This window comes from Thalassophryne amazonica, chromosome 4 (genome assembly GCF_902500255.1).
Source record: "Thalassophryne amazonica chromosome 4, fThaAma1.1, whole genome shotgun sequence".
NCBI classification, from domain to species: Eukaryota; Metazoa; Chordata; class Actinopteri; order Batrachoidiformes; family Batrachoididae; genus Thalassophryne; species Thalassophryne amazonica.
In genome coordinates this window covers 45,490,749-45,517,150 of record NC_047106.1, presented here as the reverse complement: position 1 = coordinate 45,517,150, position 26,402 = coordinate 45,490,749, and the positions used below count along the sequence as shown (strand labels likewise).

At 39.4% G+C, this 26,402-nt stretch overlaps 1 protein-coding gene across 7 annotated transcripts in view; it reads left to right on the top strand.

The window, feature by feature from the left end:
* LOC117508145 (eukaryotic translation initiation factor 4 gamma 1-like) overlaps window positions 1–26,402 on the top strand; it is a 210,168-nt gene that overhangs the window by 150,934 nt on the left and 32,832 nt on the right. For 6 of the 7 annotated variants that reach the window (XM_034167811.1, XM_034167810.1, XM_034167807.1 and 3 more), the window contains 4 exons: window positions 8,628–8,718; window positions 10,181–11,191; window positions 15,499–15,587; window positions 20,329–20,524. In XM_034167811.1, the coding sequence (XP_034023702.1) occupies window positions 8,628–8,718; window positions 10,181–11,191; window positions 15,499–15,587; window positions 20,329–20,524 (1,387 nt within the window). The remainder of the gene's footprint in view (window positions 1–8,627; window positions 8,719–10,180; window positions 11,192–15,498; window positions 15,588–20,328; window positions 20,525–26,402) is intronic. The other variant, XM_034167809.1, reaches the window with a different exon arrangement.

Below are 26,402 nucleotides of genomic sequence, written 5' to 3'. Positions count from 1 at the left end.
CCACGGTCCTACGCACGGGCGGTAACAGATGAGAGCGGAGGGGAGCCCAGTGAACAGGAGGTCAGCTCTGTGGAAAAACAGGTTGCTGATTTCCTCCTATCTAAAGGTATAGAAATGGATTTAAATAACATTGAAGCGTGCCACCCTCTGCCCCGGAGAAATGACGGTGATAAACGAACCATCATCATGAGATTCATCAATAGAAAACACAAAACAGCACTGTTAAAACAAGGAAGAAAACTGAAAGGGACAAACGTATTCATCAATGAACATCTCACCAAACGGAATGCCGACATCGCCAGGAAAGCACGCTTCTTGAAGAAACAGGGAAAAATCCAGCACACATGGACTTCAAACTGTAAAATATTCATCAAACTGAACAGATCACCAGAACAAGCAAAAGTCATGGCAATAAGGAACATCGAGGAGCTGGACAAATATGAACAATAGTGTTTCTTAAAGCGAGGATCTGGACAAATATGACCAATAAGGTATGAGGACACAAACACATCACAACACCATGACACAGACCAGAGGAACCTATTCATCTACTACCTATTCATCTACATCTGGAGACAAGAAGGATATAACTCAAAGGATTGCTGATCATGGAAAAGTAGAACTGAGAACATTTAAATACACAGACCACAATGTACTGGACTTGGAGCACGATATAGACCCGGACAATAATTTCTTCTCAAATATCAATGACAGTTGTTGCTATTATACAGATGAACAGTTTAATCGGATCATTAGAACGGATAACAAATTATCAATAATCCATTTCAACAGCAGAAGTCTATATGCAAACTTTAACAACATTAAAGAATATTTAAGTCAGTTTAAAAAAAATATTTAACATAATTGCTATATCAGAAACATGGATCAATGAAGATAAAGGAATGGATTTTGAACTGGATGGATATGAATTTAATTGTGTAAACAGAAAAAATAAGAGTGGAGGAGGAGTGGCTGTGTATGTGGATAAGAACATGGATTATAAAATAGTAGACAATATGACAACTGTGATTGATAACTTATTGGAATGTATAACTATTGAAATATGTGAAGAAAAAAGCAAAAATGTATTAGTCAGCTGTATATATAGAGCACCAGGATCTAGTATTGAAACATTCACTGACTGTATGGGAAAAATGTTCTCAAAAACTAATCAAAAAACTGTGTTCATTTGTGGTGACTTAAATATTGATCTGCTCAATCCAAATAAGCATAAAATAACAGATGAATTTATCAGTATAATGTACAGTATGAGTTTATATCCAAAAATCACCAGGCCAAGCAGAATTACATCCCATAGTGCCACCTTAATTGATAATATATTCAGCAATGATATTGAGAATAACACTGTGAGTGGATTATTAATCAATGACATTAGTGATCATCTACCAGTTTTCATCGTTTATAATAGAAACCATCGGCGGAATCAGCCAGAGGAGAAAATAAAATACAGGCGAGTGCGGACAGAGGAAAACATGAACACACTAAAGAAGGATTTACAGGAGCAAAACTGGGAAAAGGTATACAGTGAAAGTGATGTTGATAGTGCATATGAAACTTTTTTACAAATATTTACATCATTATATGATAAAAATTGTCCAATTAAACAAGACTACAGAAAACAAAAAATCCAAGCTCGACCATGGATGACGAAAGGGTTACGAAATGCATGTAATAAGAAAAATACACTGTATAGAGAATTCATAAAACTAAAGACTAAAGAGGCAGAAAATAGATATAAGAAATACAAAAATAGATTAACTAATATTATACGGGTATGTAGGAAGGAATATTATAGTAACATATTATATAATAACAAAAACAATATTAAAGGAATATGGGATATATTAAATAGCATTATCAAAAATGGTAATAAAAAACAGAGTTACCCTCAGTATTTCATTGATAATAATGTCAAGAAGGAAAATAAGGATGAGGTAGTCAACGGTTTTAATAATTTTTTTGTAAATATTGGACCAAGCTTGGCAGAAAAAATTCCCGATTCCCAATCTGAGGATTGGGATAATAATCTTATAGAAAGAAATCCCTGTTCAATGTTCCTCACAGCAGTGGATGGAAATGAAATTATAGACATTGTGAATAATTGTAAATATAAAACATCTACCGATTTAAATGAAATTGATATGGTGGTGGTAAAACAGGTCATTGAATGGATTGTAGAACCATTAACATACATCTGTAACTTATCATTTCAAACCGGTAAATTTCCCAATCAAATGAAAATAGCTAAGGTTGTGCCGCTGTATAAGACTGGGGATAGACACCACTTCACAAATATAGACCTGTTTCTTTGCTTCCACAATTTTCCAAATTATTAGAAAAGTTATTCAATAATAGATTAGACAAATTCATAAATAAACATAAATTACTTACTGATAGTCAATATGGATTCAGAGCACATAGTTCAACATCACTTGCATTAATAGAATCAGTTGAGGAGATTACAAACGCCATAGACCACAAATTACATTCAGTTGGAATATTTATAGACCTTAAAAAGGCTTTTGATACAATTAATCATGACATATTAATCAATAAACTTGAACAGTATGGGATTAGGGGGTTGGTGTTGCACTGGGTGAGAAGCTACTTAAGTAACAGAAAACAGTTTGTGAAGTTGGGGGAATATACATCATCATGCTTGGACAATGCTTGTGGCGTCCCACAGGGGTCAGTATTGGGTCCAAAACTGTTTCTAATTTATATAAATGATATTGTCAATGTTTCCAAAATATTAACATTAGTATTATTTGCAGATGACACAAGCATTTTTTGTTCAGGGGGGGATTTGCAGGAGTTACTGAGGAGGATCAGTATAGAAATGGGAAAATTGAAAATATGGTTTGACAGAAACAAATTATCATTAAACTTAAGTAAAACAAAATACATGTTATTTGGCTATTGTAATACAGACATACAGGTTCAGTTACAAGTCGAGGGGGTAGATATTGAAAGGGTACATGAAAATAAGTTTCTGGGGGTGATAATAGATGATAAGATAAACTGGAAGACTCATATAAAACATATACAAAGTAAACTGTCAAGAAGCATTTCAGTTCTAAACAAAGCGAAACATATTCTGGACCACAACTCACTCCGCATTCTTTACTGTTCACTGGTTTTACCATATTTACAGTACTGTGCAGAGGTATGGGGTAATACTTATAAAGGTACAACACAATCACTATCAGTAATGCAGAAAAGAGCTATAAGAATTATTCATAATACTGGCTATAGAGATCATACAAATCCACTATTTTTACAATCCAAATTCTTAAAATTCACAGACTTGGTTCATTTTCAAACAGTACAAATTGTGTATAAAGCAATAAACAATTTACTTCCAGCAAATATTAAAAATATGTTTTTTAACAGATCAGGGGATTACAGTCTGAGGGGGAAATTTAATTTAAAGCATCAGTGGGCACGAACAACATTAAAAGGTTTCTGTATTTCTGTCTGTGGGGTGAGGATGTGGAACAGATTGGGAGTGGGGCTCAAGCAATGTCCAAGCATGAACCAGTTCAAACAGCGGTACAAAAATATGGTTTTTTCTGGGTATAGGGAGGAGGAAGGGTAATGAGGGTTAGGGTGTTTTTGTTTTTTGCTTCGGCTTGTAAATATATAGTATTTTGTATGTAAGTAGGTATGTGAAGGTGTATATTTATGTTTGTGTATATATATGTGTATATATGTATATGTGTATATATGTGTGTATGTATGTTGATGTGTGTATGTATATATATATGTGTATGTGTATGTATATGTATATATATATATATTGATATCGGTTTTGGTGTGTAGGAATCTATGTGTATATGTGGCAAAGGGTATTACTGGTTGTGGGGAAGAAGGGGTAGGGATAAATAAGCTGATGCTTCACCCTACCCCTTTTCGGACATTTTGGGTACACAGTAGGAACTTTTTTGTTGTTGTCTTTACTGATCTATCTTGTAATTGTTGTTGTATCAAATGTTCGAAATAAACAGTTTTCATTCATTCATTCATTCATTCATATATATGTATATGTGTATATATATGTATATGTGTATATATGTATGTGTATATATGTATGTGTGTATATGTGTATATATGTGTATGTATGTGTATATATGTATGTGTATATATGTATGTGTGTATGTGTATATATGTATGTGTATATATGTATGTGTGTATATGTGTATATATGTGTATGTATGTGTATATGTGTATGTATATATATGTGTATGTATGTGTATGTATGTGTATGTATATATGTGTATGTATGTGTATGTATATATGTGTATGTATGTGTATGTATGTGTATATATGTGTATGTATATATGTGTATGTATGTGTATGTATATATGTGTATGTATGTGTATGTATATATGTGTATATATGTGTATGTATATATGTGTATATATGTGTATGTATGTGTATGTATATATGTGTATGTATGTGTATGTATATATGTGTATGTATGTGTATGTATATATGTGTATGTATGTGTATGTATATATGTGTATATATATGTGTATGTGTGTATATGTGTATATGTATGTGTGTGTGTATATATGTGTTTGTGTATGTGTATATGTATATATGTATGTGTGTATGTGTGTATATATGTGTTTATGTGTATGTATATATGTATATATGTGTTTATGTGTATGTATATATGTGTTTATGTGTTTGTGTATGTATATGTATATATGTATGTGTTTGTGTATGTATATGTATATATGTATGTATATGTGTATGTATATATGTATGTATATGTGTATATTTATGCGTGTATATGTGTATATTTATGCGTGTATATATGTGTGTATATGTATATGTATACATATATGTATATATATTCATTCAAACCTTTATTTATATATAACAGACAGCAACAACAGATCCTGGGAGCACAGACTGTAACTACCTGCGGCTTTTGTGCTGATAAAAACCTGGAGATACGAGGGAAGCAACCCTAAAATACATTTGTAAATTAAAAGATGCCAGTGGCTTTTTCTTTGAGAACACAGATCTGACCAACCAACACGAGGATACAACAAACAATGAGTAAGAGATTTTAAGTTGGTGACAAACCTTAAGGCATCATGATAGACAGAATCTAAAACACGCAGGCTTTGAACAGAAGCATTCATGTAGATTACGTCACCGTAATCCAACACAGACATAAAAGCATATGCAACCAATCTCTTTTTGGCCTCAAATGACAGACAAGACTTGATTCTAAAATAAAAACCTAATTTCAATTTCAGTCTCTTTGCCATCTGCTGGATTTTGAGGTGTAAACGAGAGACTGTCATCAACTAAAATCTCAAGATATCTGTACTGAGACACTTGTTCAATTTGTACGCCGTGAGAAGAAGTGATTACTGGCAAATTCTGTGATTTAGATTTGGAGTTTGAAAACAACATGCATTTGGTTTTGGCTGCATTTAAAACAAGTTTTAAGTCATTAAAATTTGCCTGGACAATATTAAAAGCAGTCTGCAGCTGGGATAGGGTCAATTCTAATGTGGACGCTGAGGTTGTATAAGACAGTATCATCTGCGTAAAAATGAAATTTAGCACCAGAAACATTGTCTGTAACATTGTTTGTATATAGAATGAAGAGGAATGGTCCGAGGACGACCCCTGTGGAACGCCCTTAGTAATTTCTAGCCAACTGGAAATGAGCCTGTTTGATTGTACACACTGAGACCTATGTGAAAGATAGTTGGCAAACCAGTTGACAGATTGTGGAGAAAGTCCAACTCTGAGAAGTCTTTGTAATAGCAGTGTATGATCAACTGTGTCGAAGGCTTTGGATAAATTGATGAAAAGAGTGCAGCTCTTTTCATCAGTGGTGCTTACTGTCAAGAGAGTCAGTTAAGTCGTTAAGTACTTTTAAAGCTGCAGTAGTTGTACTATGTGATTTCGTAAAACCCGACTGATGGACAGATAAAATATTATTGTTATTAAGAAATTCTTTGAGTTGATTACTAATGAGTTGTTCTTGCACCTTTGCTAGGACAGTTTAGAAATGGGACGATAGTTATTCAATATTAAGGGGTCACCCCCTTTGAACAGGGGGAGAACATAAGCAGATTTCCATACACTGGGGAGTTAATTGGTCGTGTGTGTGTGTGTGTGTGTGTGTGTGTGTGTGTGTGTGTGTGTGTGTGTGTGTGTGTGTGTGTGTGTGTGTGTGTGTGTGTGTGTGTGTGTGTGTGTGTGTGTGTGTGTGTGTGTGTGTGTGTGTTACTACAAGTAGAGAGAGATAGAAACTCATCTAGCGGCACACACATTTATTTGCATGAAGCAAAATGGGAGCAGCCACAAGTAAAACGCGCAACATAACACATTCACCCATGGCCAAAGTTTACCAGACTTTCAAAAATAATTTGTATGTGGTGGCAACGTGCGTTTTTGTTATTGAAATTCCTAATGGGAGCAGCCAAAAGAAAATTTAAAAAGCTGCTCACCTTGAAAGAACCTGTTTTAAAAGTTGCACACATGAAGGTGTCTACACCCACAGAACCTCAGACTAACCAGAAAGGGGACAACATAGAAAATATGTATCGTGCTCAAAATGCATGATATATAATGTGTTTTCATGGTTTAAGTCATCACCTGAGGCAAGCAATAAAATATATTTGGCAGCACATATGGCTCAGTCAATGAAAAAGGTAAATACTGGCTCACATTCACCTTTCTCTCTGACTGAACAACATTATTCTGTGCTTAGTAAATGTAGTTTCATGTTTATGATCCACATAAATGCACAATAATAACTTCTCTGATGCAGTGTATTATTTTTCAGTTGACTGTGAACGTTTGCACAGACACTTATATGCACACAATCAAACATGGGAAATGGTTGTATCTTGTGCAAACACAGTAGCATTTTGAGTTCTCAATAAAAATGTAGCCTTGCTCTATATTTATTTCTTTGCACTTTGGGGAGTGTGTTGACCATAGACTGGAAAGTCTGTGCAGAGCTGCACAGCGCCCTCTCCTCTTTTGATGCATGAATTGAGGCACACACTGTCTATGTTGTGCTCTACAGGTCTCTGCAATGCGCTCGTGTATTAAGTTGATGCAACCCCAATGCATCATGTCATTATGTAGCGTATGGCCAACTTGAGTCCTGTGCAGTCCTCGAGGTCCAATACTTTTCCACAAACATTCTAAAGTGAAGTGGATGAGAATCTTATGATTTCCTCTGGATGGGATGCCAGTCTGTCACAGGTTACTTTCCACAGCCAAGGCTGGTATCCATGTACACATGGGTGGACAATGCGGTGGGTTTGTAGCAATGTATAAATAGTGTCTTGTCCAAGTATACAGACTGGTAACGTGAAGCATATACCTGAAATTGAAGCCTAGACTGTACATGGGTGGTCCAGTTCCTATCTCACAGAGCCCACTGCTCAAGGTGGGCAATTTCTGATGTCACTGTCCACCATCTTAAATTCACATAGCTATGTGGATGTTCACTACTACAGTCTACTACAGTTTATAAATGTGAGGAGGGGCACCTGTTTTACAAAGCTGGATGCTCATGCACTAAACATACACATGCGGGCCTCGTGCACAAAACGTGCATCTGTGGCTGGTCCTGCTATGTAAACAAAGAGCAGAAAAGCTTGGATAACAACACACAAGAAGTGTTGCTTCGTTCTCCACGTGGGATACCATTACAGCACTAAATATTTCGATAGAAAGTAGTTGTTGGTTGTTATATTAATGTTTAGAATTTAATTTATATCATCTTTAAATTGATGTTGACATGTCATGGTATTGATATGGCTTCATTTAGGAACAATGTCGAGCAAGTTCCTTCCAAAATGTAATCTATTATAATTACTAGTCACAGTTATTTCAAAGTAATTTGTTACATTACATTATTACTGTCTCTGAATTGTAATGCATTGCATGACTCATGTATTACTTTTGAGTTACTTTTACCAAAATAACTGAGGAATTAGGACTTGGCATTGTAAGATGCTAAAATGTAGTTTACTCTGGCTCAGAGGTCTCAAACTGATTCCAGAAAGGGCCAAGAGGGTACATGTTTTCTTTGCAACCACCCACTCCACCAGGTGATTTCATTGATTAACTGATTCCACGGGCACTTTGAATGGCAGCAGTCTCACATCGGGGTGAATGTGAGGTATTGATGTGTTCAGAGCGTCTGAGGCAGATTGAAAAGTGTTATATAAATGCAGTCCATTAGCCATTTATGTACATGTGATTTCTAAGGTGTTTTTTTTAAATAAATAAATGTGCAAAAAAATAAAAAAAACTTTTTCACGTTGTCATTAGGGGATATTGTGTGTAGAATCTTGAGGAAATAAATTAATTTACTTATTTTGGAATGAGGCTGTAACATAACAAAATGTAGAAATGGTGAAGCGCTGTGAATACTTTCTGGATGCACTGTATTACTGGATTACAGCAAAAAGTTATGCATTACTGTAATTGTGATACTTGTGTAATGCATTACTCCTAGCACTGTTTAGGAATGCACAACTCAATCCAGCGGCTGAAAATATTCAACATGTCAATGCCACAACTCACGTTTGTGTTCCTATGTCTCCAAACAGACAGCTATATCTGGATCAGAAGGTATCCTCATGCCCCAAACTAATGGTGAGACATTCACAGCTGCTGCTGCCTCAACACACGTTAGACCAGGTGAGGTGCATGTCTACCGAGATGCATTTATCTTCTTCTTTTGGCTGCTCCCATTAGGGGTCGCCACTGCAGATCATGCGTTTCCATCTCACCCTGTCCACTGTATCTTCCTCTGTCACACCAACCACCTGCATGTCCTCTCTCAGCACCTCCATAAACCTCATCTTTGGCCCCCATCGTCTCCTCCTGTCTGGTGGCTCCATCCTCTGCATCCTTCTCCTTATATACCCTGGATCCCTCCTCTGCACATGTCCAAACCTCTCTCCTCTCTAACTTTGTCTTCAAACTGTCCCACTTGAACAGTCCCTCTGATATGTTCATTCCTAATCCTGTCCATTCTTGTCACTCCCAAAGAGAATTGCCACCTCCAGCTCTGCCTCCTGTCTTTTCGTTAGTGCCACCAAGAGACGAGAGTCTCACTGCTGTCTTGCAGACTTTCCCCTTCACTCTTGCCGTCATTCTTTGGTCACAAATCACTCCTGCCACCTTTCCACACCCACTCCACCCTGCCTGCACTCTCTTCTTCACCTCTCTACCACACTTTCTATTACTTTGGAGAGTTGACCTCAACTATTTAAACTCATCTATTTTCACTACTTCTACTCCTTGTAACTGCACTATTCCACTGGGTTCCCTCTCATTCACACACATGTACTCAGTCTTGCTCCTACTGACTTTCATTCCCCTTCTCTCCAGAGCATATCTTCACCTCTCTAGGCTAAACTCAACCTGCTCTCTACTCTCACAACAGATTACAATGTCACCTGCAAACATCATCATCCATGGAGACTCCTGTCTGATCTCATCTGTCAACTTGTCCATCACCATTGCATAAAGAAAGCACTCAGAGCTGATCCTTGGTGTAATCCCACCTCCACCTTGAATGAGTCTGTCATTCCTACTGCGCATCTCACCGCTGTCACACTGTCCTTGTACATGTCAAGCACTACACTCACATACTTCTCTGCCACTCCAGACTTCCTCATACAAAACCACAACTCTTCACTTGGCACTCTGTCATAAGCTTTCTCTGAATCCACAAACACACAGTGTAGCTCCTTCTGGCCTTCTCTGTACTTCTCCATCAGTATTCTCAGAGCAAACATTGCATTGGTCGTGCTCTTTCTCTGTATATTGCTGCTCACAAATATTCACCTGTTTTCTAAGCCTAGCTTCGACTACTCTTTCCCGAGATGCGTTTATGCCTTCAGAACTTTCATGACTTTTTAAAAAATTTAAAGAATAATCTGATAATGATTTTTTTCATGTTCACTCTAGAAATGTAGAAGAGGCTGTTCTTTGGTTTTGTTTGTAGTTTTGTATTTTCATGCTACAAACTGTTTTGTGAATGCAGCCCATCTCTACTTAACATTTTTTCAGAAAACATGCTGTTGCAGTTCCAGTGTGGTCAGAAATGATATTTGTTGGAATCAAGTTTTCTGTGGTGTTTTGATCCCTCTAGATGAAAGATTGAAGCCTTCACCTCCTCCTTTGTCAAAGACTCCTGAACTTAATAAGGGCGAGGCATATCCCATAGAGGCTACCTCCTCTGACTCGGACACTAAGGTTCCTTCGTCTGCTTTAATATTGGAATCAAGAGACACACCTCTAAGCACTATTTCCACTCTTCCGCCCTGCACTCCTGTTGGTGATGTAATGGATGCCCCTCCACTGTCAAGGGAACCCGCTCCACCCATCCAACTGGCACCTGAGGTGCCTGCTTACCCTGCACCCCTCCCTGACCCTGTATCCACTTCTGCTGTTCAAGAAAAACCAGACATAAAAGCCACAGAGGCAAAAGAAGAGGTGGAAGAGGTGGAAGAAGTGGAGGAGCCTAAAATGGGAGATGCAACTCCCTGTTTAGATATACCCCTTGAACCTCCCTCCACCACTAATGGCATATTGGAGGAGTCTGAAAGGCCTTCAGTCATGTTACCAGTCAGTCCCCAAGAGGCTACTGTGGAGTCACCCATTGCACAGCCCGAGGAGCTTTGCCTTCCCAATGGTCTGCCATTGCCAGCCCCTCAGAATGCTGAGGTCCCTGTCGTCAACATTGCTCACTGTGATGACAGCCCTATTGCTGAACCTGATGTTGTCCAGCTTCTGGTAACATCATCAACTACAGCCATCACTCAGGCAGAATTGACATCTTTTGTCCAAACCACATGTACGCCTATTGACCAGTCAGTAAGTGTACCCAGTGTTCAGGAGGTTTCTTCATTGCCAGTTGTCGAAACAACTACACAGATTGAGACCCAAGAAACTGTTCCTCCAGTCACCCTGGAAGATGAGGAAGATACCCCAGTGCTCCAAACCCTCAGTAAGGAAGAGACGCCATCTCCTGCAGAAATGGTTCAAGTAGTCAGTGATGAACCACAAAAGGTGCCCACTCCTCTTACCCCAGCAGAGGCAAGGGAGGGCACCTCTCCTACCCAGACAACCAATTCTGCCATTGTAGAAACTACTATGCAAGGTGAGTTGTAACTGTGAGTGTAAAGGCTTTAGGGTACTTTAAAGTATATGTCTCACCAAAATCATAACAATTTAGATTTAGGCTGTTATTGACTATCCGATGATCCACCGGGATTACCTTGTGCACTTCGGTGACCGGCTTCAAAGTATACGGCATTCGCAACAAACAGCTACGGAGACTGCCGAAAACAAAGTACTCGTGAGTACTCCAATGTTTCAGACAGTGGTGACGTAGCTTTTAGAGATGTCCCAGCATGTGCTTGAATGGAATGTATCTGCGAACGTTAAGAATTGAGCCACAGATTCATTCCAAAGTTTACATAAGTGTGATGTCGTGTTATGATGACTCGTTTTTAAGTGAGAACTGTTAATTTTGATGCAGTCATGGTAAAAGCAGCAGCCATGAGACGATTTAGTGCACCTGCATGGCCGTTAGTCATAAACGCAGCCCGTTAAAAGCAATCTCTGCTCGAGGCTCAGCTTTGTGCCCGCTTATAAGTGTTGTCATGAATATAACTATGAAAAATCAAAAAAAAAAAAAAGTACATCTGTGTGATCAGGCAGCCTGTGGAAAAAATGTTGTGGAAACTTTCCATGTCCATGTTCACAGTGGCAATAAAACAGTTGAGAGGTGCTCGTTAAAACAGCTTGCTGCACCGCACACATCCAGATCCAAATTCCGAGAGACTCTCTCAAAGTAAAATAAAAATAAAGCCTACCAGCTCCACTAAGGAGAATAAAATACATACGTGGGGAAAAAAAACTGAACAGGCCACTCACCCAGTTGTAGATTGATTTCCAAATATAAAGTCCACACCATCAAAGAAGCTCCCATGCACGATTGCCAGTCAGAGAACAATGCAGGTCCACTATAAGTCCCCACACACGGATCGCCAGCCAGAAAACATGTCCAGGTCCACTGTCAGTCCTCACACACGGATTGCCAGCTAGAGAAGTCCTCAGGCACAGATTGCATGTGATCGCCGGCGAGAGAATAATGTCCGACTGCAGCTTTGCCTTCAGCTCTTCAAGTTCTCTCACGATTCTGGCACGTTAGATAGAAAGTCCATTATCTCTTGAAAATAATGTATTTTGACTTTTTCCAATGTAAGAAATACATCTGCGTGTCCAGGCAGCCTGTGAAAAACAGCATCCTGGAGACATTCCATGTCCATGTTTGCAGCTGCAGCGTCACCACACGTTAGGTTCCAAAAGCCGGCAGACATTGAAAAAGTTGAGAGTTTCAGGGTGAAGTGTGTCATCTCCTGTCTGTATATCCTCTGTAAATACAAACCATCACTTTTGCATGAAAGCTCAGAAGCTTCATTATCAGATGTAACAGGTTTGTTTCACTCTGTCTGTCAGTCATCAGGATGTTTATGCTTTTACTAATGTACATCACACGCCAAAAAATGCCAAATAGCCAAATAAGAAATTTTCTGGAAATGAACCTACTAAGACTCAGAGTGAGAGGAATAATAAGCAATAAAATTAATCAGCGACAACTAATTATTAGCGCATGTGCGCGGAGACTTAAAATCATGAGTACTTTTATCTTGTCTCGCTAACTGGGACATTAAATAACATGTGACAAGTAGAGCAATCAGGAAGTGTGTGTGGGTGGTGGGGAGGGGGTTTTGCTTTAATGGCTCCATGAAATTTTCATGTCTTTCATTCTTTGTGTTGTGGCCTAAACAGAGTTGAATTTATCCCTAGATTAGATTGGCTGTATCAGACTTGATGGGTTGGTATCCAGGGCTCAGTTGTTTTGTGGTTTCATTTTGTATTTTATTCACTGCTATGGGAGCAACATGTTACTGATGTACTTGCACTATCATTTACAAAACATGTCCATATTTGTCAACTGCCAAACCTGCCTGTGGATGTCTAATGATTCCATGTATATGTAATCAGAATAATGTGCTGGCTTCATCTCCTTTCCTTTTACAGTGTTTTTTTTTTTTGTATTTTGTATTTATTGCTTATAGATGCAGCATATACCAGAGCATGCTTTCACCCTGACATAAACAAGAAATACAGTCGGGATAGGGCTGCACAATTTGAAGAAACAAATCATATTGCGATTATTGTTGGAAATATTGCAGTTTGCTTTTGTGATATGATCAATATATACTCAACAAAAATATAAACGCAACACTTTTGGTTTTGCTCCCATTTTGTATGAGATGAACTCAAAGATCTAAAACTTTTTCCACATACACAATATCACCATTTCCCTCAAATATTGTTCACAAACCAGTCTAAATCTGTGATAGTGAGCACTTCTCCTTTGCTGACATAATCCATCCCACCTCACAGGTGTGCCATATCAAGATGCTGATTAGACACCATGATTAGTGCACAGGTGTGCCTTAGACTGTCCACAATAAAAGGCCACTCTGAAAGGGTATTATCACACAGCACAATGCCACAGATGTCGCAAGATTTGAGGGAGCGTGCAATTGGCATGCTGACAGCAGGAATGTCAACCAGAGCTGTTGCTCATGTATTGAATGTTCATTTCGCTACCATAAGCCGTCTCCAAAGGCGTTTCAGAGAATTTGGCAGTACATCCAACCAGCCTCACAACCGCAGACCACGTGTAACCACACCAGCCCAGGACCTCCACATCCAGCATGTTCACCTCCAAGATCGTCTGAGACCAGCCACTCGGACAGCTGCTGAAACAATCGGTTTGCATAACCAAAGAATTTCTGCAGAAACTGTCAGAAACCGTCTCAGGGAAGCTCATCTGCATGCTCGTCGTCCTCATCGGGGTCTCGACCTGACTCCAGTTCTTTGTCGTAACCAACTTGAGTGGGCAAATGCTCACATTCGCTGCCGTTTGGCACGTTGGAGAGGTGTTCTCTTCACGGATGAATCCCGGTTCACACTGTTCAGGGCAGATGGTAGACAGCGTGTCTGGCGTCGTGTGGGTGAGCGGTTTTCTGATGTCAATGTTGTGGATCGAGTGGCCCATGGTGGCGGTGGGGTTATGGTATGGGCAGGCGTCTGTTATGGATGAAGAACACAGGTGCATTTTATTGATGGCATTTTGAATGCACAGAGATACCGTGACGAGATCCTGAGGCCCATTGTTGTGCCATACATCCAAGAACATCACCTCATGTTGCAGCAGGATAATGCACGGCCCCATGTTGCAAGGATCTGTACACAATTCTTGGAAGCTAAAAATGTCCCATTTCTTGGCCGGCATACTCACTGGACATGTCACCCATTGAGCATGTTTGGGATGCTCTGGACCGGCGTATACGACAGCGTGTACCAGTTCCTGCCAATATCCAGCAACTTCGCACAGCCATTGAAGAGGAGTGGACCAACATTCCACAGGCCACAAGTGACAACCTGATCAACTCTATGCGAAGGAGATGTGTTGCACTGCATGAGGCAAATGGTGGTCACACCAGATACTGACTGGTATCCCCCCCCCCCCCCCCAATAAAACAAAACTGCACCTTTCAGAGTGGCCTTTTATTGTGGACAGTCTAAGGCACACCTGTGCACTAATCATGGTGTCTAATCAGCATCTTGATATGGCACACCTGTGAGGTGGGATGGATTATCTCAGCAAAGGAGAAGTGCTCACTATCTCAGATTTCGACTGGTTTGTGAACAATATTTGAGGGAAATGATGATATTGTGTATGTGGAAAAAGTTTTAGATCTTTGAGTTCATCTCATACAAAATGGGAGCAAAACCAAAAGTGTTGCGTTTATATTTTTGTTGAGTATATAATCATGTTTCAGTCAAGCCCAAAGTGTTTATACAGTGAAACAGTTTTTTGTAATTTTGCCTCTATACGTCATCACAATGCAGCTGAAACGAACCAGTCAATCTGCTTGTGACATAGATTTTGGCTCTAATTCAAGGGGTTTAACAAAAAATATTGAATTAAATATTAAATCGTAAAATTGAGTGACAGTACATGGAGGAGACTAATGAAAGAAGACATCTGTGACAATCTGTTGGCGTCGCAGGCTGTGATTGGAGAAACTGTGCTGTAAATGGTTATAATTCCAAAATGGTTAATGCAGTATTTTTGTTAAAACCCCTTGAATAAAAGGTGGATATTTGCATTATAAACACATCTTAATTCTTTCATTTCAACTCCATTGTGGTGGCGAACATAAACAAAATTACATACATTGTCAGTGTTCAAACTTATGGAACAGACTGTACATATTTTATAACATCTAAGGAAGAAATCATGATAAAACAGCTTTTAACAGGAGATGATCGTATTTGCAGAGACTGTATCTGGTATGTTTATTGGTTTGTTTCATGCAGCTGCTGTGTCAGTGCCAAAGAAAAAGAGGAAGATGAAGGATCTGAACAAAAAGGAGGCAGTAGGAGACCTCCTTGATGCCTTTAAAGAGGTAAGTGTGTGTGCATGCTTGAACACATTTGCATTTGTTTCCCACAGGTCATGCAGGAGTTGACATTTGATATGGTTAATGTTTGGTAGGACCTAATTTAGAAGGAAATTTTCATCTTAGTGTAGTATGCCATATAAAACAACTCTCAAACTGGAGTCAGGTGAGAACAGAGACATCACTTGTGCTTCCTGGGCAGCTTAATGATTGATGATCCCTATAGGCTCTGATAAACCACATTGGTGGTTCTGACTTAAAGTATTCGAAAACATCTAACAGTAGCAAGTAGTTCAGTGTAGAGCAGGTATCTCACTTGGATAAGGACTTGGGCTATCAATATGAAGACCTGGGTTTGGTTCCCATTCACGCAATTGTGATGGGGAAGTAACCAGTGTTTGGACTGGTGTCCTGTCCAGCCTGGAGTCTTGGGCTTTGTTCAGGCTGCCGTTCAAATCAGATTTACAATCCCTGGCAAAAATTATGGAATCACCACCCTTGGAGGATGTTCATTCAGTTGTTTAATTTTGTAGAAAAAAGCAGATCACAGACATGACACAAAACTAAAGTCATTTCAAATGGCATCTTTCTGGCTTTAAGAAACACTATAAGAAATCAGGAAGAAAAATTGTGGCAGTCAGTAACGGTTAGTTTTTTAGACCAAGCAGAGGGAAAAAAATATGGAATCACTCAATTCTGAGGAAAAAAAATTATGGAATCATGAAAAACAAAAGAACGCTCCAACACATCACTAGTGTTTTGTTGCACCACCTCTGGCTTTTATAACAGCTTGCAGTCTCTGAGGCATGGAGTTAATGAGTGACAAACAGTACTCTTCATCATTCTGGCTCCAACTTTCTCTGATTGCTGTTGCCAGATCAGCTTTGCAGGTTGGAGCCTTGTCATGGACCATTTTCTTCAACTTCCACCAAAGATTTTCAATTGGATTAAGATCTGGACTATTTGCAGGCCATGACATTGACCCTATGTGTCTTTTGCAAGGAATGTTTTCACAGTTTTTGCTCTATGGCAAGATGCATTATCATCTTGAAAAATGATTTCATCATCCCCAAACATCCTTTCAATTGATGGGATAAGAAAAGTGTCCAAAATATCAACGTAAACTTGTGCATTTATTGATGATGTAATGACAGCCATCTCCCCAGTGCCTTTACCTGACATGCAGCCCCATATCATCAATGACTGTGGAAATTTACATGTTCTCTTCAGGCAGTCATCTTTATAAATCTCATTGGAACGGCACCAAACAAAAGTTCCAGCATCATCACCTTGCCCAATGCAGATTCGAGATTCATCACTGAATATGACTTTCATCCACAGTCCACGATTGCTTTTCCTTAGCCCATTGTAACCTTGTTTTTTTCTGTTTAGGTGTTAATGATGGCTTTCGTTTAGCTTTTCTGTATGTAAATCCCATTTCCTTTAGGCGGTTTCTTACAGTTCGGTCACAGACGTTGACTCCAATTTCCTCCCATTCCCTCATTTGTTTTGTTGTGCATTTTCGATTTTTGAGACATATTGCTTTAAGTTTTCTGTCTTGACGCTTTGATGTCTTCCTTGGTCTACCAGTATGTTTGCCTTTAACAACCTTGCCATGTTGTTTGTATTTGTCCAGAGTTTAGACACAGCTGACTGTGAACAACCAACATCTTTTGCAACATTGCATGATGATTTACCCTCTTTTAAGAGTTTGATAATCCTCTCCTTTGTTTCAATTGACATCTCTCGTGTTGGAGCCATGATTCATGTCTGTCCACTTGGTGCAACACCTCTCCAAGGTGTGATCACTCCTTTTTAGATGCAGACTAACGAGCAGATCTGATTTGATGCAGGTGTTAGTTTTGGGGATGAAAATTTACAGGGCGATTCCATAATTTTTTCCTCAGAATTGAGTGAGTCCATATTTTTTTCCCTCTCCTTGGTCTAAAAAAGTAATTGTTACTGACTGCCACAATTATTTTTCCTGATTTCTTATAGTGTTTCTTAAAGCCTGAAAGTTGCCATTTGAAATGACTTTAGTTTTGTGTCATGTCTGTGATCTGCTTTTTTTCTACAAAATTAAACAACTGAATGAACATCTTCCAAGGCTGGTGATTCCATAATTTTTGCCAGGGGTTGTATTGCAAGTCTAATTGAAATCTGATTTCACTGAATACTCTCCACATTATAGCAAGTGACAAGAGCTGATCAGTGTGTTCTGCACTGATCCACATCAGCTCCTATAGTAATGGCAGTGCCCAGCAGGGCATGTGAGTGGAGCATGTCGCCTTATTCTTGCTCCACTTTCCCTTGCCAGAGCAAAACCACATCACCATGTGTCTGAGGCTTGACTGACCCAGAGTGTGTGCATTTACAAGTTAGTTTGGGCTTTTGTGTACATGTGCACACCCAAACGTTTTCTCCCCTCTCTCTCCTTACCCTTTGTCTCTTTCCTCTCTGTCCTACCCCACCTCACTCTCTCAGCTCTATAAACACAAATCCTGTTGACGTTTTGAGCAGCATAAAGGGTTTTAATGAAGCTGATTGTCAAATGACTGGAGCAGAGACAGCAGTAACTGTGCACAACAGGGAGAGGAGCATATACGAGGTCTATTAGAAAGTATCCAACCTTATTATTTTATTCAAAAACCATATGGATTTGAATCACGTGTGATTGCGTCAGACAAGCTTGAACCCTCGTGCGCATGCGTGAGTTTTTCCACGCCTGTCGGTTGCGTCATTCGCCTGTGAGCAGGCTTTGAGTGAGGACTGGTCCAGCCCCCTTGTTGTTGTTTCATTGCCAGGAAATGGCGGAATGATTTGGGCTTGTTTTCCATCAGAATTTTTTCAGAAACTGTTAGAGACTGGCAGCTGGAAACCATTAGAAAATTTATCTGGCTTTCGGTGAAAATGTTACAGGCTTGGTAGAGAATAAGGAGTGTTACTGTTGCTTTAAGGACGGCCCCAGTGGCTGTGGGGCGCGCCGCGCTCCGAAGCTGCCATCGACAGGCTGAACGACCATTTCATTTCTTAATGGATGGCTGTCTGGATCCGTGACCATCGTGTGCCCTTTCTCTGGTTATCACAAGAGCTGGACATCAACCATTTTCCGGCAGATTTCACTTTTAACAAGAGATTTTGTCATGGAAAGCTGAGCGGAGGCTTCGCGCGTCACGATGGATTCGCTACTGGAGCGAGACAAAACCACCTCCGTTTTGGTCTCACAGGACGGCTTTGAGATGGCGTTCAGACAGCTGTCGGTGGTTTTTCCATCGAGTGATTATCCAAGAAATTGTGGATGTGCCTGGACATGCCAGAACATGTCCTTCATCATGGCATTGCTTTGCGCCGTGCGGTACCGCCGCGACACGCGGAATTCCTCCGCACGTCTGTCTCAATGTGCAGAAAAAGTGCTGATGTCCACGTCTTTTCACAATTCCTGTGCTAGTCAGACGACGTCTTGGATAAAACACAGCGTCCAGTTTGGAAATGAACGGCACATTCCACTGTTACAGGAGTTTTTGTCATGGAAAGAGGAGCAGAGGCTTCGCGCGTCGCGGCGGTGACGCATGGCGCAAAGCAACGCCGTGATGAAGCCTCACAGGACATGTTCTGGCATGTCCAGGCACATCCACAATTTCTTGGATAATCACTCGATGGAAAAAACCACTGACAGCTGTCTGAACGCCATCTCAAAGCTGTCCTGTGAGACCAAAACGTAGGTGGTTTTGTTTCGCTCCAGTAGTGAAGTGAATCCATCGTGACGCGCGAAGCCTCCGTTTAGAAATGAAATGGTCGTTCAGCCTGTCGATGGCGGCTTCGGAGCGCAACGCGCCCCACAGCTGCTGGGGGCCGTCCTTAAAGGAACAGTAACACTCCTTATTCTCTACCAAGCCCGTAACATTTTCACTGAAAGCCAGATAAATTTTTCTAATGGTTTCCAGCTGCCAGTCTCTAACAGTTTCTGAAAAAATTCTGATGGAAAAAAAGCCCAAATCATTCTGCCATTTCCTGGCAATGAAACGACGACGAGGGGGCTGGACCACTCCTCACTCAAAGTCTGCTCACAGGCGAATGACGCAACCGACAGGCGTGGAAAAACTCACGCATGCGCACGAGGGTTCAAGCTTGTCTGACGCAATCACATGTGATTCAAATCCATATGGTTTTTGAAAAAAATAATAAGGTCGGATACTTTTCTAATAGACCTTGTATTTCTCAGCTCAACTCTGACCACAAAATATCTACAATCCGATCTGAGTATTTAGACCAAAACAGATTTGCAAAAATGATATTTAAATTGTATTTCATGAATGAAGGTTTGGAAAAATTTGGAAAAAACAGATTTGGAAAAAGCATATTTTACTTCAGATTCAGATCAGCTATGCACATAAATTGGATTTTTCCTGGCTGTCTGAACAATGCCTTAGACTGTCATCTACTTAACACTATGAAATCTTTTGGTATGCAGTAGTAGGGCCTGAATAGGACTTGTTTCTTCTTGTTTCAATGACCAGGTTTTAGAGGGACACCATTAGCAATTTTTGTGTTTTCTTAACTCTGTTATATATTTAACAGAAAACAAAAAACAAAATTGTGTTTTGCAAGTTCATGATTATTGTATAGTGCTAAAAATGACATTGCATCCTGTTCACGATTCCAATATAATTTTGACATCAGGAACCATTTTGTTTGAGTGCCACTTCAGTTCAAACACCATGTAACTCACCTTCTGTATTTGTGCTAGGAACAGGTGGTGGAAACCCCACCAGAGCCTGAACCAGTCTCTGCCTCTGCACCAGAGACTCAGTCCACTGCTGCTTCTGCTCCTGCCCCAGAGGAGGCAGACTTGACGTGGGAGGACAAGGAAGATAAACTGGATGCTGAGAACATTGAGCCACATTCTCCCAATCCCAATGACAAGAAGTACCAGTACAAAGAGGGTCAGTTATGCTACTTCTTTCAGTGCTTTTCTTCATTTGTTAACAAAATGATTCTGTTTTACATTTAGTTATTGGCAGTGATCAGACACGTTTGTATAATTTATTGAAAATGAGAAGATGGCATTTAACCCAATTGTACATCTCTTGATAGGAAGCACCAGTTGCCACAATAGATACTTGACATTGCAGGGTTTTTCAAATGGCTAGGATTCAAATTGCCTCCATCCATGGAGGCAATTTGTAGTTCATAAAAAACATGTATTTTCCAGAATATGTCACATTTTGATGTTTGTTTTTTGTTTGTTTGTTTTTGTTTTTTGTTTGTTTGTTTGTTTTTTGCTAGTTTGGGAGGTTATGCGACTTCTAGTCCAGTGCTGTTTCTATACCGAAAAATCCATGATTCACCAAGGTGAATTTTCATTAGATTAGAAATGAGAAATGCAGAATAAAACTGTCTTTCTTCTTTGAAATAATGAGAGAGGTGGAAACTTCATAACAGGGCTCAGTTACTTACAGCTTAACGTATACAAATATTTAGAAGTTGCTTTAGAAATAAAAGGTGCTATTTATTATGGATTTTGGCATGTTGAATTTAAATATGACAATAACAATGGCTAATTGGCTACTGCTTCCAAGATATATAAGGTTTTACATTGTGCATCTACATAATTATATTGTGTTAACAGCAGAGTTTTCATGAGAAATCATAAACGTAGGTCTTTTTTTATGCTTCTCTGACTTTGGATAATTTTTCACCTGTTCTCTTTTTGTAACACTTTAAAAATCAGCAATAGCGTTATATATTAACCCTTAGTAGCACTATAGTAGCATTTCTTAAAACTACAGCCAATCAACAATTTCAAACAACATTTTCATTCTCAGCAGGCCAAAATTGGTAAAGTTTGAGGATCTTTATTTCAGAAGCATTTTGGTTGTAGATAGGGCTGTCACGATTAGGAATTTCTGGAGACGATTAATTGTCAGGCAGATAATTGCGATTAACGATTATATTGTCTATTTTTTTCTTTTTTCCCTTTTTTATATTCTATCATAGTATGATTACACAACTCTGGAAGAACGTTTGGCTTCTGTGAGTGGAGAAACTGGGAATAGTGCAACATTTTTATTTTTATCTTCATTTTACATACAGTCCCAACTTTTTATGATTTGTGGTTGTTTCTGTTTAATTTCTGAAATTACAGAACTGCTATAAAGAACAGTGTGAACATTTTATTGTGTTTTAAGACTTTGTGGAGCAAACACCAAACTCTTATAAAGAAGGAAAAACACCTGGACATGTTCAGGAAAACTGATATAAACTTAACAGAACAATGCAGGCTGATCTTTTTTTTTTTTTTTTTTTTTTTTTTTGTTTTTTTTTTTGTATAAATAAATCAGAATTTAATAAGAGGCAACTCACTTTGAAATAAATAAAACATATAGCTGCAGCTTAATAACTTTGAAAAACAACAGAAATCAGCAGCTTGTATTTTTATTCTGACTCCAGTTCATTTTATTGTGATGAAGTCATCCTTTTTCCCTCATCAGTCATGTTTTGTGCTTGAACACTAATTAAGCTCAAGATTGAACAAATACATACCTTTGGAAAATAAACAGCTGTTAAAGTTCAGCTTTTTGTGATCTGTGCCTCTGCACAGCTTCTCCACAGCAGGGTTTTTTTTAAACCCGTGTGTGTAATTTTTGCTCAGTTCATTTATATATTCTCTTTTTTAAGGATGTTTTAAGGATATTTGACTGTTTATTTCATCTTGTGATCTCATAAATTCAGTATACGACGCGCACATGGTGTGAACAGGTCGGTGCCATCAGAACCACACGTGTAGAGAAAGAACAGAGAGAAAGGCAGTCCCAAGGTTTATTTGTTTTTTTTAACATGTTCACTCGGGTTAAAATCCTCTCTCTCTGCGCTGCGCTCGCTGTCTTAAGTGCACTGATGGTTCACAGCAGAACGTAACGTCTCGTGCCTGCGTTCAGGAATCTCATTCCCTCACCTGCTCCCTCCTTCGCAATCCGTAGCGAGTTGACTCCGCACGCACATACATACACACAACTCCTTCGGTAAACTACGCATTTTAAACGGCTTTGAATAAGACGGCCACTGTTTTAATCCGCCGTCTTATTCAAAATTTGAACGTCCAAATGACGGCAGTACGGCTGCCTAAAACTATGAATTGAGAGGAAAAACAAAGACTTAAATAAAATAAATGACTCGTCAACTACTAAATTAGTTGTTAACGATTTCAGTCGTCAACATAGTCGTGACTGGTCTACTAGTCGACTAGTCGTGGCATCCCTACTTAAAACCGAAATGCATCCACAGCGGTGCCGTGGTACATGGCTTTGGAACCAGAGCCTCCTCATGCGCCGTGTTATTATCCGAGCCTCGCTAACCATCCGACCAAGGCGAGAGGAAACAGAGTGAGTCAGGCAGCGAGGCTGTGTGTGGCTGCTGCTGCACGATGATGTCAGATTCTGAGTCGTTTTATGCAACTTTGTGGATAAAAATAAGTAATTCACGGTAATCGTGATTATGAAAAATATTCGCGAATATGAAAAATAATCGCGATTGGCGAATATTGTAATAATTGTGGCTGCCCTAGTTGTAGACCAGTGTAATTGGGTTGCACTTAAAGCGCGCAATTGTGATGGTGTAACTACTTTGACCTTTTCCTCATATCTTTGGTGATTGTCATGCTCCAGAGATAGAATACAAATAGCAGTCATGCTCATTTCTAACAAACAAATATGAATAAATTGTCTTTGTCAAACAGCAAATCTCCTGTCAAATTACACAAACAACTGAGTAAATGGACGTGTGTTCCTGCGCGGTGCTGCAGGGGACAGCAGAGACAACAGAAATGATAACAGATAAATGCCATGGTGAACTGGTTTAAAGATGAACACACCTTTCTTTAGTTGGACCGCTGTTAGTCACTTCAGGAAATGTTCCACAGACAAAAGGAATGCACAAGCAATCTGCAAGCACAAGTCCATACTGAGCTCAAAAAGTCTGATCCATGTGTGATAAAACATCATTAATTATTAAATGATGAAGCAGAAAATTCCCAAACAGCTGACTTCACGCTCTGTATAGAGACTCAAATAAAATCCACTCTGTTGTCCGCTTACGAAATGGAAACATCCCAAAGACTTAGGATAATATGTAAACAGAGGCCATCGTCTTCTTGCCTTAGTAAAGATATTGTGTTGACCAGGAAGGAGAAGAGGAAAGTAAGAAAATATGTTTTTAACTGGAATACCACAGTTTTGAATAAAGGGGGACTTTATAATCTGTTTGGAAGAAACCTTATTTGGACTTACTTGAAAATACAAGGACAGCTCTTTTAGGAAAAACAAGAAGAAATTTAGCGGTGAGTTTATCGTTTACAAATGCCCTACAGAATAGTTTTCAAACTTCCATTGCTTTGCACTTTCACCTCACTGAGTCTCTCAGTGACATAATGAAGCAATGTTCCTGTGGTTTGCACTAATTGCAATAACATTAATTGGCTTGTAGCTTCTGATCACCACAGCAGTGTGCATGTTATCATTGAATAAATAACACATTGGGTTTTCAAACATTTAATTGCCTTGCATGTTTACCTCACATATGATCGCCTGTTCAGTGACTGAAAGAAGCAGTTTACTCTCATTTTGTGCTTAGTATATTAACATTAATTAGCTTATAGCTTCTGATGGCCAAAGCACTGTTTTGGTTATAAATAAATAAATAATGCACAGAGTTTTCAAACAGTTCATTGAGTTGTACGTTCACCTCACATATGATCGTCTGTTCAGTGGCTTAAAAAGTTCCTGCATAGGCCCATCACCATAATGATCACATTTTCTGGCGTATAAATCACACGACCAACTAAACTAGTAAAAAAAAAATGTTTCTTATACACCGGAATCACACGATATATAGACATGTCCTTCATTCTTTTTGCTGACTTTGATATTGTTTATTGGGTTTATATGTTTGTGTACATAAGAATATCACCAACATTTTGACCAATATGGTGCCAGAGTAAACAACAGAATTTCACTACCATTATAAGACTGAGACATAATACCTCAGGTGAAAACTCCGCGGATCCGCGGGATTCTGCGGATTTCATCATGGTGAGGGGGGGTGGGGTGTTAGTGATGTACTCTTTAATCGTGAACATCACCGAGTTTTTCAAATGCTTATCGCAAAGCGTTCTCTTTTTTTACAACATCGTGTATATTTTATAAGTCTGCGGACACTGATCTGTGTGTTACAGATACAAATCAGTTTCCTCGGATCCGCGGAGTTTTGCGGAGGAAAAATGCCAATCAAAGCGTAGCTGTTACGACAGCTGTCGTAAAGCAGGACTGGTTGGTTGCTGCGGCGACGCTGTGTGGCTCCTGTGCAACGCTTAAGCTAAGCTTAGCATGTGGACATCCCAACCTTTTAGAGGTTTCAAGTTTTTAAAAGAAGATTTGTGCAGCATGTCTGTCACGGACCGACGTTGCACAGAGAGAAGATGGCGAGAAAGACTGTTTGAAAAAGTCTTATAAGGACAAGAATCCGTGGAATTGTCGCTGGCTTCATCAACACACCTGAAAGATAAAAGTGAACTGTGGTCTCTCAGGAAACACAGTAAGAATTTTTCTCTCCCTGGAAAATAAACATTCTGCTGTTCAAACAGGATTTTAGACAAGATTATGTGACTTTTTTTTCGCTAATTTAGACTTTCTTTCATTGTAAAAAAAAAAAAGACATTGTGGCTTTGAATGGATTTAGGCTGCATGAATTTACACAAAAATGTGACTTTTTACTATAAGGTATGTCATTGATATTTTACCATGATTTTCCAAATATTCTACAAGCTTTAGCTGTAGTTTTTGAAATACTGTAATAGTCTTTTCAGTCTTCATAAATTTCATGTAGTTTAATTGTTCTGAGTTAATGCATAATTTGGTTTACAATTAAAAGGAAAATCATTCCAGGTCCTACTTCCACGTCATATTCTGTTATTTCAACATCATCATTGACAGGTCAAATAAAAGGTTGACTATAGGATCATTTAAATATCCACTAATGTTGAGATTTGTGCTTCCAGGAGATGCTGAAAATGTATCATTAGATAAAAATTTAATTCTGGGGCCCGGCTCCTGGGGAGCTGTACACCCCAGACCCCCTGCAAATTTTCTTTTGGTTTCACAATTTTCATTTCACAGCCTTTTATGTCAGCAAACTGAACATAAAAAAGGCTGATGTATTTTGCTGTCACTTCTGATCACGCTACTGCTTTTCATCTCCTCTATTCATTGTGTCAGAGGTTCACTCTGTACAGGGAACAGCTAGCCTCTTCCCACATGTCTGTAGGCAGACACGGTGACACTGAACCAGGTGAAGTAAAAGTAAGGCCTCAGTCCCACCGAAGAATAAGCCATAAATAATGAGCCACGCATGGGTGTGTCAGTGATTATTTGAAGAATGATCCATGTTTTAAGCTATCACGTATCCGCTATGAAGAAGCCTCTATGTGCTTCTTTGTACCTCACATGTGCCACGTTTCAGCCTCTAGTGAGCCACAACCAACCTGTCATTTGAGCCCTGTCCAGCCTCGAATGGCTCGTGTCACCACCTATGATCCACGTCAAGCCACATACGATCTATATAGCGCGACGTTGGTGCACGTTTAGGCATGGGTTTGGTTCAAACCTCCAGCACTTCCGCACTTGGTCCCTTGGTCCCTGCAGCAGGTCTGTAATCAACCGTTTCTGCAGCGCGACTCCAGTTTAAAGCTTGAACCAATGAAGCAATGCTTAGATCCGCTGGCTCGTTGGTTCTTTGATTTGCTGCTCTTCAAAAGCGGCAAGTCCACTT